General features: G+C 46.1%; 1 protein-coding gene across 1 annotated transcript in view; it reads right to left on the bottom strand.

The window, feature by feature from the left end:
• LOC311116900 (dedicator of cytokinesis protein 3-like) overlaps window positions 1-17,500 on the bottom strand; it is a gene marked incomplete at its 3' end in the record, with an annotated part of 34,579 nt that overhangs the window by 1,185 nt on the left and 15,894 nt on the right. The window contains exons 9-14 of the mRNA XM_084191924.1: window positions 12,885-12,985; window positions 11,886-11,967; window positions 10,857-11,027; window positions 7,171-7,363; window positions 6,808-6,935; window positions 4,839-4,985 (exon numbers count right to left, since the gene is read on the bottom strand). Coding sequence (XP_084048050.1) covers window positions 4,839-4,985; window positions 6,808-6,935; window positions 7,171-7,363; window positions 10,857-11,027; window positions 11,886-11,967; window positions 12,885-12,985 — 822 coding nt within the window. The remainder of the gene's footprint in view (window positions 1-4,838; window positions 4,986-6,807; window positions 6,936-7,170; window positions 7,364-10,856; window positions 11,028-11,885; window positions 11,968-12,884; window positions 12,986-17,500) is intronic.

Raw genomic sequence — 17,500 nt, 5'->3', positions numbered from 1 at the left:
GACTAAATAGTCTGATGTGGTTTCAACAGGCTTCCCGTTGCGACGACCACGAAGATCCATCTGCCAGCCCCGGCCCAATAGCACACGCAAACTACAACTGTGCTCCCTGCTAGCTGTGCTGAAGCACCAATTTGAACTGCTCTCGGACTCACATATTGCTGTTCACTGGACCTTATGATCACTCAGCTGCACAGCTGATGCCTGCTGGACTGTTCCTTTACACGGTACCCTGTCCTGTTTATTCTGTTTAGTCTTAGCCCAAACGTTATCGCTATTTCCAGTTGTGTCTTAGCTCTCTCTAATAACACCTGTGACTGCTTTATGCCTCTCTCCCATGTCAATTATGCCTTGCCTATTGCTGTTTGGGTTAGTTCTTATTATACAATTTAACTGTAGAACCCCTAGTCCCTCTCAAACTACCTCATATAGTTCCTTTGTTCCACCCCCCATACACGCCAAGACCGGCTCAATCGATGCCTCCAATGACGCTATCTCTTTCATTGTTACCCAACGCTTAGGGTTACCTGAACTGTACTCATATCCTTCCATATCCTTTTCTGTACATAATGCCCTGAATCTTTTCTACAACGCCCGGAGAACTGCCCCCTTTATTCTATGTACCCAACGCACTAGAAGACCAGTTCTTAAAGCCTTTAGTCGTATCCTTATTCTAGTCCTCCTCTGTTCCTCTGGTGATGTAGAGGCTAACCCAGGCCCTGCAGCCCCCAGTATCACTCCTACTCCCCAGGAGCTATCATTTGTTGACTTCTGTAACCGTAAAAGTATTGGTTTTCTGGACATACATATCAGAAGCCTCCTTCCTAAGTTTGAGTTATTCACTGCGTTAGCACACTCCGCCAACCCTGATGTTCTAGCAGTGTCTGAATCCTGGCTTAGGAAGGCCACCAAAAATTCTGAAATTTCCATCCCCAACTATAACATTTTCCATTTAGATAGAACTGCCAAAGGGGGTGGAGTTGCAATCTACTGTAGAGATAGCCTGCAGAGCTCCATCATACTATCCAGGTCTGTGCCCAAACAGTTTAAGCTTTTACTTCTAAAAATCCACCTTTCCAGAAATAAATCTCTCACTGTTGCCGCTTGCTACAGACCCCCCTCAGCCCCCAGCTGTGCCCTGGACACCATATGTGAATTGATTGCCCCCCATCTATCCTCAGAGTTCGTACTGCTTGGTGACCTAAATTGGGATATGCTTAACACCCCGGCCATCCTACAATCTAAACTAGATGCCCTCAATCTCACACAAATTATCAACGAACCTACCAGGTACAACCCTAAATCCGTAAACATGGGTACCCTCATAGATATCATCCTGACTAACTTACCCTCTAAATACACCTCCGCTGTCTTCAACCAGGATCTCAGCGATCACTGCCTTATTGCCTGCGTCCGTAACGGGTCCGCGGTCAAACGACCACCCCTCATCACTGTCAAACGCTCCCAAAAACACTTCAGCGAGCAGGCCTTCCTAATTGACCTGGCCCAGGTATCCTGGATGGATATAGATTTCATTCCGTCAGTAGAGGATGCCTGGTTGTTCTTTAAAAGTAATTTCCTCTCAATCTTAAATAGACATGCCCCATTCAAAAAATACAGAACTAAGAACAGATATAGCCCCTGGTTCTCCTCAGACTTGACTGCCCTTGACCAGCACAAAAACATCCTGTGGCGTACTGCATTAGCATCAAATAGCCCCCGCGATATGCAACTTTTCAGGGAAGTTAGGAACCAATATACACAAGCAGTTAGGAAAGCAAAGGCTAACTTTTTCAAACAGAAATTTGCATCCTGTAGCACTAACTCCAAAACGTTTTGGGACACTGTAAAGTCCATGGAAAATAAGAGCACTTCCTCCCAGCTGCCCACTGCACTGAGGCTAGGAAACACTATCACCACCGATAAATCTACAATAATCGAGAATTTCAACAAGCATTTTGCTACGGCTGGCCATGCTTTCCACCTGGCTACCACTACCCCGGCCACCAGCTCTGCACCCTCCGCTGCAACTTGCCCATGCCCCCACCGCTTCTCCTTCACACAAATCCAGACAGCTGATGTTCTAAAAGAGCTGCAAAATCTGGACCCCTACAAATCATCTGGGCTAGACAATCTGGACCCTTTCTTTCTAAAACTAGCCGCCGAAATTGTCGCAACCCCTATTACTAGCCTGTTCAACCTCTCTTTCGTAACGTCTGAGATCCCCAGAGATTGGAAAGCTGCCGCGGTCATCCCCCTCTTCAAAGGGGGTGACACTCTAGATCCAAACTGTTACAGACCCATATCCATCCTGCCCTGCCTTTCAAAAGTTTTTGAAAGCCAAGTCAACAAACAGATCACCGACCATTCCGAATCCCACCGTACCTTCTCCGCTATGCAATCCGGTTTCCGAGCTGGTCATGGGTGCACTTCAGCCACGCTCAAGGTCCTAAACGATATTATAACCGCGATCGATAATAGACAGTACTGTGCAGCCGTTTTCATTGACCTGGCCAAGGCTTTCGATTCTGTCAACCACCGCATTCTTATTGGCAGACTAAATAGCCTTGGTTTCTCAAATGACTGCCTCGCCTGGTTCACCAACTACTTCTCAGATAGAGTTCAATGTGTCAAATCGGAGGGCCTGTTGTCTGGACCTATGGCAGTCTCTATGGGGGTGCCACAGGGTTCAATTCTTGGGCCGACTCTTTTCTCTGTGTATATCAATGACGTCGCTCTTGCTGCCGGTGACTCTCAGATCCACCTCTACGCAGACGACACCATTTTGTATACATCTGGCCCTTCATTGGACACTGTGTTAACAAACCTCCAAACGAGCTTCAATTCCATACAACACTCCTTCAGTAGCCTCCAACTGCTCTTAAACACTAGTAAAACTAAATGCATGCTCTTCAACCGAACGCTGCTTGCACCCGCCCACCCGACTAGAATCACTACTCTCGACGGGTCTGACCTAGAGTATGTGGACAACTACAAATATCTAGGTGTCTGGTTAGACTGTAAACTCTCCTTCCAGACTCACATTAAGAATCTCCAATCCAAAGTTAAATCTAGAATCGGTTTCCTATTTCGCAACAAAGCCTCCTTCACTCATGCTGCCAAACATGCCCTCGTAAAACTGACTATCCTACCGATCCTTGACTTCGGCGATGTCATTTACAAAATAGCCTCCAACACTCTACTCAGCAAATTGGATGTAGTCTATCACAGTGCCATCCGTTTTGTCTCCAAAGCCCCATATAATACCCACCACTGTGACCTGTACGCTCTTGTTGGCTGGTCCTCACTACATATTCGTCGCCAAACCCACTGGCTCCAGGCCATCTATAAATCACTGCTAGGCAAATCCCCGCCTTATCTTAGCTCATTGGTCACCATAGCAACACCCACCCGTAGTCTGCGCTCCAGCGGGTATATCTCACTGGTCATCCCCAAAGCCAACACCTCCTTTGGCCGCAATTCCTTCCAGTTCTCTGCTGCCAATGACTGGAACAAATTGCAAAAATCTCTGAAGCTGGAGACACTTATCTCCCTCACTAACTTTAAGCATCAGTTGTCAGAGCACCTTACCGATCACTGCACCTGTACACAGCCCATCTGAAATTAGCCCGCCCAACTACCTCATCCCTATATTGTTATCTATTTTGCTCATTTGTACCCCAGTATCTCTATTTGCACATCATCTCTTGCACATCTATCATTCCAGTGTTAATACTAATTGTAATTATTTTGCACTATAGCCTATTTTATTGCCTACCTCCATAACTTGCTAAATTTACACACTGTATATTATATGTATTTCTGTTGTATTTTTGACTTTGTTTTGTTTTACCCCATATGTAACTCTGTGTTTGTTTTTATCGCACTGCTATGCTTTATCTTGGCCAGGTCGCAGTTGTAAATGAGAACTTGTTCTCAACTGGTTTACCTGGTTAAATAAAGGTGAAATAAAAAAAATAAAAATAAAATATTAAACAAATAAATGTACGTTAAACAAAATAGCTTTGGGTCTCATACTCCTCTACTGAGAGACAATCTTTTACTTAACTTGATTCCTCTGAAAAACACGTCTAACAGACAAGCTACAAACTGCTGAAGGAGTAAAGGGACATAATGAATAAGGTGAGGGGGGAAACACGCAGAGACAGGAGTGGGGGAGGAGAGGGGGGAAACACGCAGAGACAGGAGTGGGGGAGGAGAGGGGGGAAACACGCAGAGACAGGAGTGGGGGAGGAGAGGGGGGAAACACGCAGAGACAGGAGTGGGGGAGGAGAGGGGGGAAACACGCAGAGACAGGAGTGGGGGAGGAGAGGGGGGAAACACGCAGAGACAGGAGTGGGGGAGGAGAGGGGGGAAACACGCAGAGACAGGAGTGGGGGAGGAGAGGGGGGAAACACGCAGAGACAGGAGTGGGGGAGGTGAGGGGGAAACACGCAGAGACAGGAGTGGGGGAGGAGAGGGGGGAAACACGCAGAGACAGGAGTGGGGGAGGTGAGGGGGGAACATGCAGAGACAGGAGTGGGGGAGGAGAGGGGGAACCACGCAGAGACAGAGACAGGAGTGGGGGAGGAGAGGGGGAAACACACAGAGACAGGAGTGGGGGAGGAGAGGGGGAACCACGCAGAGACAGAGACAGGAGTGGGGGAGGTGAGGGGGAAACACACAGAGACAGGAGTGGGGGAGGAGAGGGGGGAAACACGCAGAGACAGGATAGAGATGAGTAGGACTAGGTTGATGAAAGAGAGAGAGGTGAAGTTAGGAGAGTAGAGGAGAGGAGGACGAAGTAGACGGATAGTAGAAGCAGATTGTTAGTTACTAACAGTGATCTCAGCCGTGCACTGTGGGCAGCGATGGCCCCTTACCGCCTCCTGAGACTGAGACTTGGTCATGATGGCCAGCAGGGTCTGGAGCAGCACATCCAGGAGAGACTCCACCATCATCTCTACCTCCTCTGGCACCGGGGTGTCCTAGAGGGAGATATGAATAAATGGGAAATCAATGGGTACCCTCTCCAGGGGCGAAGAAGACCACAGGAAACCTACTGTACATGAAGAAGACCTCTTGGAAGACCACAGGAATCCTACTGTACATGTAGAAGACCTCTTGGAAGACCACAGGAATCCTACTGTACATGAAGAAGACCTCTTGGAAGACCACAGGAATCCCACTGTACATGAAGAAGACCTCTTGGAAGACCACAGGAATCCCACTGTACATGAAGAAGACCTCTTGGAAGACCACAGGAATCCCACTGTACATGAAGAAGACCTCTTGGAAGACCACAGGAATCCCACTGTACATGAAGAAGACCTCTTGGAAGACCACAGGAATCCCACTGTACATGAAGAAGACCTCTTGGAAGACCACAGGAAATCCTACTGTACATGAAGAAGACCTCTTGGAAGACCACAGGAATCCTACTGTACATGAAGAAGACCTCTTGGAAGACCACAGGAATCCCACTGTACATGAAGAAGACCTCTTGGAAGACCACAGGAATCCCACTGTACATGAAGAAGACCTCTTGGAAGACCACAGGAATCCCACTGTACATGAAGAAGACCTCTTGGAAGACCACAGGAATCCTACTGTACATGAAGAAGACCTCTTGGAAGACCACAGGAAATCCTACTGTACATGAAGAAGACCTCTTGGAAGACCACAGGAATCCTACTGTACATGAAGAAGACCTCTTGGAAGACCACAGGAATCCTACTGTACATGAAGAAGACCTCTTGGAAGACCACAGGAATCCCACTGTACATGAAGAAGACCTCTTGGAAGACCACAGGAATCCCACTGTACATGAAGAAGACCTCTTGGAAGACCACAGGAATCCCACTGTACATGAAGAAGACCTCTTGGAAGACCACAGGAAATCCCACTGTACATGAAGAAGACCTCTTGGAAGACCACAGGAATCCCACTGTACATGAAGAAGACCTCTTGGAAGACCACAGGAATCCCACTGTACCTGAAGAAGACCTCTTGGAAGACCACAGGAAACCTACTGTACATGAAGAAGACCTCTTGGAAGACCACAGGAATCCCACTGTACATGAAGAAGACCTCTTGGAAGACCACAGGAATCCTACTGTACATGAAGAAGACCTCTTGGAAGACCACAGGAATCCTACTGTACATGAAGAAGACCTCTTGGAAGACCACAGGAATCCCACTGTACATGAAGAAGACCTCTTGGAAGACCACAGGAATCCTATCCTACTGTACATGAAGAAGACCTCTTGGAAGACCACAGGAATCCCACTGTACATGAAGAAGACCTCATGGAAGACCACAGGAATCCTATCCTACTGTACATGAAGAAGACCTCTTGGAAAACCACAGGAATCCCACTGTACATGAAGAACATCTGCACTCCAACTCTTAGATGGCTCTTTCATTGTCCAAGTCAAATTCCCCCTCGGTGACCACAAAGTACAGTATATCATACCATATAGAGGATGTCATCATCCGGTGCATTGTACCATTATAAGCCAGTAAAGCAATATATTCATATGGATCTATAGCCTTCCTGAATGTGATTGAGAGTCAGGATTGCTTTGACACAGTTGGAACGGTGTGTTCATGCTCATCCACAAGGAGGCCTGACCAATGTCCGTTAATCATGCTAGAACCTGACGGAAGGCTGTGTAATTATATGTGTCCTGTTTGTATGGTACAGAGTAGTTTACCAGAGAGCTGGTCTAGATGATGGAGAAGATAGACTAGAGTAGTTTACCAGAGAGCTGGTCTAGATGATGGAGAAGATAGACTAGAGTAGTATACCACAGAGCTGGTCTTGATGATGGAGAAGATACTGCTGAGGATGCCAGAACAGATGAGCAGCTCTTTCTGCTGTCTCAGGTGGAGGTGGATGTGATGTAGGACCACAGGAAGCAGGATCCTACGAGACTCTGAGAGAGATACACAGAGAGGGAGAGAGAAGGAGAGAGGACATTTTTTAGAGAATTGACCTATAATTGACCTATACAACAGTTAACCTTTTGTATTTCATCCATGTGGATCTTTTTACATATTATATATTATATATTATAAGTAAAACAACCCGAAACTGAACAAAAAACTGGTGTAATGCATCAAAGTGGTCATACGTCTGAGTTTTCATAATGTCATCCAAGTGGTAAATACCTGGGAAGGAGAAGAGGCGGCTGTCGACGGTGCGAGCGATGGACTGCAGTTTGACCACGTCCATGGACTGTCCGATGTGTACGGTGCTTGGCATGCTGCCCAGTGTGCCACGTACGAACTCTGCCACCTCCTGGACCGTAAACATCTGAAGCAGCTCGTCAAAGATGGCCGGGAACGAGTTCAGTAGCGCCGCCTAGGGGTGGGGGGAGAAACAGAGGGAGGCTGTGAGAGGGAGGAGAGATAGGGAGGGGAGAGAGTGACCACACTCAGGGATGTGTTGTGGGTGATTTGGGGGTGTGAGACAGACTGCCAGGCCAGTGAAGGTGGTTGCATGTCCCTAGAAGCAACAAACTACGAGATCGAAATTGAAGGATATCCTATCAGAAATAATAAGAGATTCCCCGTTCATAGATGCTATTATTGATCCTCTTGCTCCTAGATACCATGAATCAACCGTCCAAATGACACAAAGACAGTCCTGGAAAAGTTGTGAGGATCTCCAAGCACGGCAGATATCACAGAGTCATTATACAGAGTCATTATACAGAGCCATTACACAGAGTCATTACACAGAGTCATTACATAGAGTCATGACTCGAGGGAAGACATGACATGATCTAAGAGTAGGAAAATAGTTTGTAGGGTTTATTAAAACACAAAGGAGGCAAACCAAATACATCTGTAAGGCTTCATTTTGGTTGGGAGGTTGATTGGTGAGTTGGTTGGGAGATTGATTGTTGAGTTGCTTGGGGAGTTGATTGGTGAGTTGGTTGGGAGGTTGATCGGTGAGTTGGTTGGGAGGTTGATCGGTGAGTTGGTTGGGAGGTTGATCGGTGAGTTGGTTGGGAGGTTGATCGGTGAGTTGGTTGGGAGGTTGATCGGTGAGTTGGTTGGGAGGTTGATCGGTGAGTTGGTTGGGAGGTTGATCGTGAGTTGGTTGGGAGGTTGATCGGTGAGTTGGTTGGGAGGTTGATCGGTGAGTTGGTTGGGAGGTTGATCGGTGAGTTGGTTGGGAGGTTGATCGGTGAGTTGGTTGGGAGGTTGATCGGTGAGTTGGTTGGGAGGTTGATCGGTGAGTTGGTTGGGAGGTTGATCGGTGAGTTGGTTGGGTGGTTGATTGGTGACTTGGTTGGGAGGTTGATTGGTGACTTGGTTGGGAGGTTGATTGGTGACTTGGTTGGGGGTCGGTCAAGAGGTAGGTTGTTTATTTCTTGTAGTTTGCAGAAGGGGGTGGTGATTTGGGGAGGAGGTAGGTGGATTGGGTGAGAGGTCATTTGTAAAAGGGGATGATTTGGGGAGGAGGTAGGTCGATTGGTTGAGAGGTTGTTTGTAAAATGGGTTAGTGATTTGGGAAGGGGTAGGATAATTGGTGGGGATCAATGTTCCCTCTAATGTTTTTGGACACTGAGCAAATTTCAGGTCTGCTGAGCGCATATTTGAACATTGTACCAGAGTACCTACCATTAAAAACAACTGAGAAAATGCATCCCACAACATTTTAACATGGGAATAGCTGTTCTATCATTCAGCCTACAGTAGCAGCCAATGTGTGGTGTTCAATGTAGGCCTACATTCCATGAGACCTTTGAGAAAAAAAACATGCAGGGCTTGACATTAACCTGGTTATCCACTTGTCCTTCAGACAAGGAGTTGACTGAAAATGTTGTGTTGTTCGATGCAAGAAACCACTTTACAAAATTAAATGCATCATTATTCCCATACCATTATTACAGAGAATCAGACAAATTATGCTACCCTCTGCCTATTGGCTACTTAGCTTATTCAAACCTGTCTCAAAATACAACACTGCCCCTTTAAGACAAAAAGAAAGCTCTTTACCTGACTCACTTTTCAACGATGTCTAGAAATGCAAACGTTTTGTGCTCTTGTTGGAAGCAATCACTCCCACATTGCTGACTACAAATTATCTATATCTGGGCTATTAACTCACTAACTAGCAAAGGATATGAACAAATGTGCACAGGTGGCTACACACAGTTCTCGCTTTGATCTCAAAACAAGCACGTCTACTCATGACCGCTTATGCTGTAAACACAGTCCAGTTCGAAGTGAATGGCATAATTGGTTTTGTTTCGGTAAGTTATATTGAAAGTGGCTAATATTGTGTTGATTCAATCACAATTCCCACAGTAAAGGGAAACGTTGATAGTGTTAACTAACAGGGAAAGTTCTAGAAAGTTGAGTGAAGTTCAATCTCGTGCTTCTCTGCGCGGGCTGATATTTATTCTGCGCACAGCTTGGATGGCGGTTGTTTCAGTTTCTTGCTGTTTATAAAAGAGGTTGGTGGTTGGTTGGTTGGGAGGCTGGTTGGATGGTTGGTTGGTTGGGAGGCTGGTTGGAAGGTTGGTTGGAAGGTTGGTTGGGAGGCTGGTTGGGAGGTTGGTTGGGAGGCTGGTTGGGAGGTTGGTTGGAAGGTTGGTTGGGAGGCTGGTTGGGAGGTGGTTGGAAGGTTGGTTGGGAGGCTGGTTGGTTGGGATTTTGGTTGGTTGGGATTTTGGTTGGTTGGTTGGGAGGCTGGTTGGGAGGTTGGTTGGAAGGTTGGTTGGGAGGCTGGTTGGTTGGGATGTTGGTTGGTTGGTTGGGAGGCTGGTTGGAAGGTTGGTTGGGAGGCTGGTTGGGAGGTTGGTTGGAAGGTTGGCTGGGAGGCTGGTTGGGATGTTGGTTGGTTGGTTGGGAGGCTGGTTGGGATGTTGGTTGGTTGGTTGGGAGGCTGGTTGGGATGTTGGTTGGTTGGTTGGGAGGCTGGTTGGGAGGTTGGTTGGAAGGTTGGTTGGAAGGTTGGTTGGGATGTTGGTTGGTTGGTTGGGAGGCTGGTTGGGAGGTTGGTTGGAAGGTTGGTTGGGAGGTTAGTTGGTTGGTTGGGTAGGTGCTTGATGCCAGAGTGAGCGGGGCGGAACTTGGCAGAGGACGCCCATTGGCTACAGTTACTTACTGAGACAGGAGAGGGGCGAGGAGCGTTGGAGCTCCAGGCCTGAGTACAGCTGATGGGGCCTGGGGGCTGTCCCTGTCCAGAGGCAGGCTGGGGGACCTGAGGGGTCTGACCAGGGGTAACAGGACAGTCAGGGGCCAGGGAGGGTCCCGGAGGAGGGGGACATGAGAAGGAGGAGGAGGTGGGGGACAGGAGGAGGAGGAGGTAACATATGCAGTACACAAAGCAGGGGCAAAGGAGGCATATAAAGAACATTAGACTAATTGAAGCAGCTGAAATACTGTAGCAAAGGGATTCTAACTACTTTAGATTGTAAAGCAATTCAAATAGCACAAGGATTCTACTAACTACAGTAGATTTGAAAATGAACACTTTTCAGCTGCAGAGCTGAAAAGAGAGTAAAAAGTGAAGTCATGGATGGATGTATCGACGACATAAATTGATTATGTTGTCGACTCTCAGAATCTCTCTTCACTTCCTGGTCCTGGTGGGAGAATGAAGTCGTCAAACTTTGGCTCCAGAAGAGAACAAACAAACACACAATATTGTTATCTTTGATTGGGGCCAGCTGAAGAACAGTACAACGGTTAGCATCTTAACAACATTTAGCCGTGGCTACGGCTACTGACTATTACTATTATATTATTAGACTGGAGGTGGGGTCAGTGTAAGTCTCCCAACCCTGCTGTGTGTCAGAGTGTTGACACCTCTGGGGTTGTGTGTGCAGGCCACTGACCTGTGTGAAGATGAGTGTCTCGGAGCTGCGGCTGTCCAGACTGAGGACAAAGCGGATGGACTGGAAGAGCTCTTGGATGCTTGCCCTGAACTGTTCTTCCTCCATACCACAGGTAGCACGGGAGTACAGGATCCGAGACTGGACGATGAACTTCAACAGGTACTCCAGAGCCTGGGGTAAAGGGGGAGGGGGGGAGAGGAGATATGTTAACAAAGTGTAACTGGTTGGATCGAAGCCTCTTGCCAACCTAACGTCTTCACCATTAGACCGAAGAGGACATCCTGAAGGTCTGAGGGTGAGATTTGGGCTCAGGCAGAGGAAAGGAGAGACACCAGGACATAGAAATGTTAGTCTCACAATGCCACACTTCCAAGCCTTGTTCACATGCGAAAGCTGGAAATCAAGGTTCTGTAAACAACGTGCCTTTCTTTATGTCAAAAAATAATTCCTTTTATTAAGATGAATATGAAAAACATGTTGGGGTTTCAGTCTACTGAGGGAAACAATGGCATAGAAACTTTTAAAAGGTGTGATACTTTTTAAAATAAATAAAACAGTATTCAGTCAACCATGATAGTGTTCAGACATAAAGGTTTGAGAAGGGCCAGAGATATAGACAGACATCGATACAGCCAGACAAGCTTTCTAAGGACTGTATGGTGGTACAAACAGTCATCCATTTTTTTAAAAATCATGTGCATACAATCTATTATTTACACAGGAAACTTTTATATTTAAATAAAGCAGTGAGTAAGCTTTATTCATATTTTATTCAACTAACTTGTCTCCCAAACGCATTCGATATGACTGTAGATGTTACACTGTACTGTACTGGTATTGCAACTTTAATGTAATGATTTTTTTTCTGACCAGTTTTTTTCACAACCAGGAAAAAATAATTAAAAGCCTTGTGATTTATGTAACCAGGGCATAGAGTTTTTTTCTGGTCACAGACATGGTCAAGGACATTCTCAGCACCCCCAACTCAAAACATATTCTCATGTCTATGGTCACTTCCAGTTCTCTTACCCTCATGGCCTCCTGGATGTGGTCCTGTCTCACCACCTCTGCAGAACGGTCCATGTACCACTTCAGACAGCGGATCAACTCTCTGGAGAAAGTGCAAGACAAATACAAAGAAGTTTCATGAAAACATACATCAGCAACTGTGAGGGGGTCTTCATTTAGTAGTCACGTCATCCTTCAATGAAATTACACAAGTATGTTACTAAGGATTGAACTTTGACCGTTTCTAACTTGGGAAGGTACAGCATACCACCCAGCATACCACCCAGCATACCACCCTGCATACCACCCAGCATACAACCCAGCATACCACCCTGCATACCACCCTGCATACCACCCAGCATACCACCCAGCATACCACCCTGCATACCACCCAGCATACCACCCTGCATACCACCCAGCATACCACCCAGCATACCACCCTGCATACCACCCAGCATACCACCCAGCATACCACCCTGCATCCCACTGCTGACTTTCCTCTGAAGTTAAGCAGGGTTGGTCCTGTATGGGAGACCAGATGCTGCTGGAAGTGGTGTTGGAGGGCCAGTAGGAGGCAGTCTTTCCTCTGGTCTAGAAAAACATCCCAATGCCCCAGGGCAGTAATTGGGGACATTGCCCCAGGGCAGTAATTGGGGACATTGCCCCAGGGCAGTGATTGGGGACATTGCCCCAGGGCAGTGATTGGGGGCATTGCCCTGTGTAGGGTGCTGTCTTTCAGATGGGATGTTAAACAGGTGTCCTGACTCTCTGTGATCACTAAAGATCCCATAGCACCTATCGTAAGAGTAGGGGTGTTAACCCCGGTGTCCTGGCTAAATTCTCAATCTGGCCACCTAATCATACCCAGCTTCCAGTTGGCTCATTCCTCTCCCCTTTAAATATTCCCCAGGTCGTTGCTGTAAATTAGAATGTGTTCTCAGTCAACTTACCTGGTAAAATATGGGTTAAATAGATACAAGACAGATAAAAGACAGATACCAGACATACTGGGAAACTCACTTGTAAGCCAATGCTCCAGCAAAGTGCTTCTGGATGTAAGTGTCCATGACGGGGCGGAAGTGATAGTACTTGCTGTCCCTGAGAAGATTAATGATGAACACCTGGGGAGAGATGGAGATGGAGTAGAGGACAGAGGAGACTTCAATGTTAGAGCACTAGAATTAGGGCCAAAAGGTTGTCAGACTTGACGCTTCAATTTTTACATTTAAGTCATTTAGCAGACGCTCTTACCCAGAGCGACTTACAAATTGGTGCATTCAACTTAGGATAGCCAGTGGGACAACCACCACTGGGGGAGGGGGGGGTGTAGAAGGATTACTGTTATACTATTCCAGGTATTCCTTAAAGAGGTAGGGTTTCAAATGTCTCTGGAAGGTGGTCAGTGACTCTGCTGTCCTGGCGTCGTGAGGGAGCTTGTTCCACCATTGGGGTGCCAGAGCAGCGAATAGCTTTGACTGGGCTGAGCAAGGAACTGTGCTTCTGTAGAGGTAGGGGGGCCAGCAGGCCAGCGGTGGATGAACGTAGTGCCCTCGTTTGGGTGTAGGGTCTGATCAGAGCCTGAAGGTAAGGAGGTGCCGTTCCCCTCACAGCTCCGTAGACAAGCACCATGGTCTTGTAGTAGATATCTCTTGACAATGGAGGACTGTAAGAACACCACCAGTAGGGATGGGCATTTTATTTTATTTTTACTGTTTGAGATCTCAAATTTTTGTTGTTGTTGAATACTCTGAATGGGGAAAATATCTATTTTTAGAACACAAGGGCAAGGACCGCACTGGAAAAAAAATATGTGCACATTTACAGTACCAGTCAAAAGTTTGGACACACCTACTTCCATTCAAGGGTTTTTCTTTATTTGAACTATTTTTTACATTGTAGAATAATAGTGAAGACATCAAAACTATGAAATAACACTTATGGAATCATGTAGTAACCAAAAAAGTGTAAATATATTTTATATTTGAGATTCTTCAAATAGCCACCCTTTGCCTTGATGACAGCTTTGCACACTCTTGGCATTCTCTAAACCAGCTTCACCTGGAATGCTTTTCCAACAGTCTTGAAAAAGTTCCCACATATGCTGAGCACTTGTTGGCTGCTTTTCCTTCACTCTGCCGTCCGACTCATCCCAAACCATCTCAATTGGGTTGAGGTCGGGGGATTGTGGAGGCCAGGTCATCTGATGCAGCACTCCATCACTCTCCTTCTTGGTAAAATAGCCCTGGAGGTGTGTTGGGTCATTGTCCTGTTGAAAAACAAATGATAGTCCCACTAAGCCCAAACCAGATTGGATGGCGTATCACTGCAAAATGCTGTGGTAGCCATGCTGGTTAAGGGTGCCTTGAATTCTAAATAAATCACAGACAGTGTCACCAGAAAAGCACCCCCACACCATAACACCTCCTCCTCCATGCTTTATGGTGGGAACTACACATGCGGAGATCATCCGTTCACCCACACCACGTCTCACAAAGACACAGCAGTTTGAACCGAAAATCTAAGATTTGGACTCCAGACCAAAGGACACATTTCCACTGGTGTAATGTCCATTGTTTGTGTTTCTTGGCCCAAGCAGGTCTCTTCTTATTATTGGTGTCCTTTAGTAGTGGTTTCTTTGCAGCAATTCGACCATGAAGGCCTGATTCACACAGTCTCCGCCGAACAGTTGATGTTGAGATGTGTCTGTTACCGGAACTCTGTGAAGCATTTATTTGGGCTGCAATTTCTGAGGCTGGTAACTCTAATGAACTTATCCTCTGCAGCAGAGGTAACTCTGGGTCTTCCATTCCTGTAGCAGTCCTCATGAGAGCCAGTTTCATCATAGTGCTTGATTGTTTTTGCGACTGCACATTAAGAACCTTTCAAAATTCTTGACATTTTCAGTATTTACTGACCTTCATGTCTTAAAGTAATGATGGACTGTCGTTCCTCTTTGCTTATTTGAGCTGTTCTTGCCATAATATGGATTTGGTCTTTTACCAAATAGGGCTATCTTCTGTATACCCCCCCCCCCTACCTTGTCACAACACAACTGATTGGTTCAAACGCGTTAAGAAGGAAATAAATTCCACAAATTAACTTTTAAGAAGGCACACCTGTTAATTAAAATACATTCCAGGTGACTACCTCATGAAGCTGGTTGAGAGAATGCCAAGAGTGTGCAAAGCTGTCATCAAGGCAAAGGGTGGCTATTTGAAGAATCTCAAATATAAAATATATTTTGATTTGTTTAACACTTTTTTGGTTACCACATGATTCCATATGTGTTGTTTAATAGTTTTGATGTCTTCACTATTATTCCACAATGTAGAAAATAGTAAAAATAAAGAAAAACCCTTGAATGAGTAGGTGTGTCCAAACTTTTGACTGGTAGTGTACCTATATGCCAACAGCGCACATCAATGCCTAATTTATCATAACAGATAACAATCCTAATTGCTAAATTGCCTCATATATATTCAGTCAATAAATAAATGATTGCCATTTAAAGATGCACTATGCAGAAATTGCTCTGCCAATTTTCTGGTTGATAAAATTGTAATAGTTCGCCTAATTTCAGTTTTTGCGACAAAACAAACAGTCATTGTATAGAGAATCATTGTACCACCTGAAATATATTTTTCCATAACCAAAAATATTGTATACTGTTTGAAGATGGTGCGCAAAACCAAAAGTAAAAGAAGGAAAAAACTAAAGTTCAGAACGGGAAGCATAGAAATAGCACAGATAGAACAGATCTACCGCTTCTTAGACTTGCCTTCAACAGGAATGACAAATCTATAACTTACATTTCTATGTGCATTTGGTTGGGTCGCCTAGAAAGTTACATATTGTAGCTTTAAGATTAATTTATTGAAAACATAACTTCAACTGGTTATATTATCTCCTGGAACACAATCTTCAAAAGGCCGTAACCTCACCAGAGGAACTTGCTTGTAGAAGCCTGTGGCTGTGCAATGGCATAGCCTTGTTTTGTTAATTTAACAGACAAGACGCTCTTATTTCCCGAGCCCTTATCACAGTCAACTCAAGACACAACTATTTTATAGCAAAAACATGATGTAATATAACTGAATAAAATATAGCAGAATATTTTTTCAAATGAAAAAAGTTGTCGTGTGAAGTGATGCGCATCTCGCTTCTGAAACAGTTACTCTCAAAGAGTGATCATTTGGCGCGTTGAAGACAATTCCTTCAGGATTTCAAAAACAAAATATGTCTTTTCGATTTAGGCCTACAGACGTTTCCATTTGGTTTATTATGCCAGTTCTTTTTGAATTTTCTAAAAGGATTAACAATTCCACATTGAACACTGCCTGGTGATGAATTAAGGCTGGTCATGGCTCACATCAACACCATTATCCCAGAAACCCTAGACCCACTCCAATTTGCATACCGCCCCAACAGATCCACAGATGATGCAATCTCTATTGCACTCCACACTGCCCTTTCCCACCTGGACAAGAGGAACACCTACGTGAGAATGCTATTCATTGACTACAGCTCAGCGTTCAACACCATAGTGCCCTCAAAGCTTATCACTAAGCTAAGGACCCTGGGACTAAACACCTCCCTATGCAACTGGATCCTGGACTTCCTGACGGGCCGCCCCCAAGGTGGTAAGGGTAGGTAATAACACATCTGCCACGCACCCCTGAGGGGCCCTCCACACGAGGGCCCCTCAGGGGTGCGTGCTCAGTCCCCTCCTGTACTCCCTGTTCACCCATGACTGCATGGCCAGGCACGACTCCAACACCATCATTAAGTTTGCAGACGACACAACAGTGGTAGGCCTGATCACCGACAACGATGAGACAGCCTATAGGGAGGAGGTCAGAGACCTGGCCGTGTGGTGCCAGGATAACAACCTCTCCCTCAACGTGATCAAGACAAAGGAGATGATTGTGGACTACAGGAAAAAAAAGAGGAGTGAGCACGCCCCCATTCTCATCGACGGGGATGTAGTGGAGCAGGTTGAGAGCTTCAAGTTCCTTGGTGTCCACATCACCAACAAACTATCATGGTCCAAACACACCAAGACAGTCATGAAGAGGGCATGACAAAGCCTATTCCCCCTCAGGAGACTGAAAAGATTTGGCATTGGTCCTCAGATCCTCAAAAGGTTCTACAGCTGCACCATCGAGAGCATCCTGACTGGTTGCATCACCGCCTGGTATGGCAACTGCTCGGCATCCGACCGCAAGGCACTACAGAGGGTAGTGCGTACGGCCCAGTACATCACTGGGGCCAAGCTTCCTGCTATCCAGGACCTCTATACCAGGCGGTGTCAGAGGAAGGCCCTAAAAATTGTCAAAGACTCCAGCCACCCCAGTCATAGACTGTTCTCTCTGCTACCGCACTGCAAGCGGTACCAGAGCGCCAAGTCTAGGTCCAAAAGGCTTCTTAACAGCTTCCACCCCCAAGCCATAAGACTCATAAACAGCTAATAAAATGGCTACCCGGACTATTTGCATTGCCCCCCCACCCCTGCTAAACACTCCCCTGATATCTGGCCCTTCAGAGGCAGCTGGCTGAGAGAGAGCTCCTAATAATAATTTACAGTTAAATTTTAGTCATTTAGCAGACGCTCTTATCCAGAGCGACTTACAGTTAGT

Source organism: Coregonus lavaretus, assembly GCF_964263955.1.
Source record: "Coregonus lavaretus genome assembly, contig: HAP1_SCAFFOLD_5235, whole genome shotgun sequence".
Taxonomy (NCBI): Eukaryota; Metazoa; Chordata; class Actinopteri; order Salmoniformes; family Salmonidae; genus Coregonus; species Coregonus lavaretus.
This window is presented reverse-complemented; position numbering and strand designations above follow the sequence as displayed.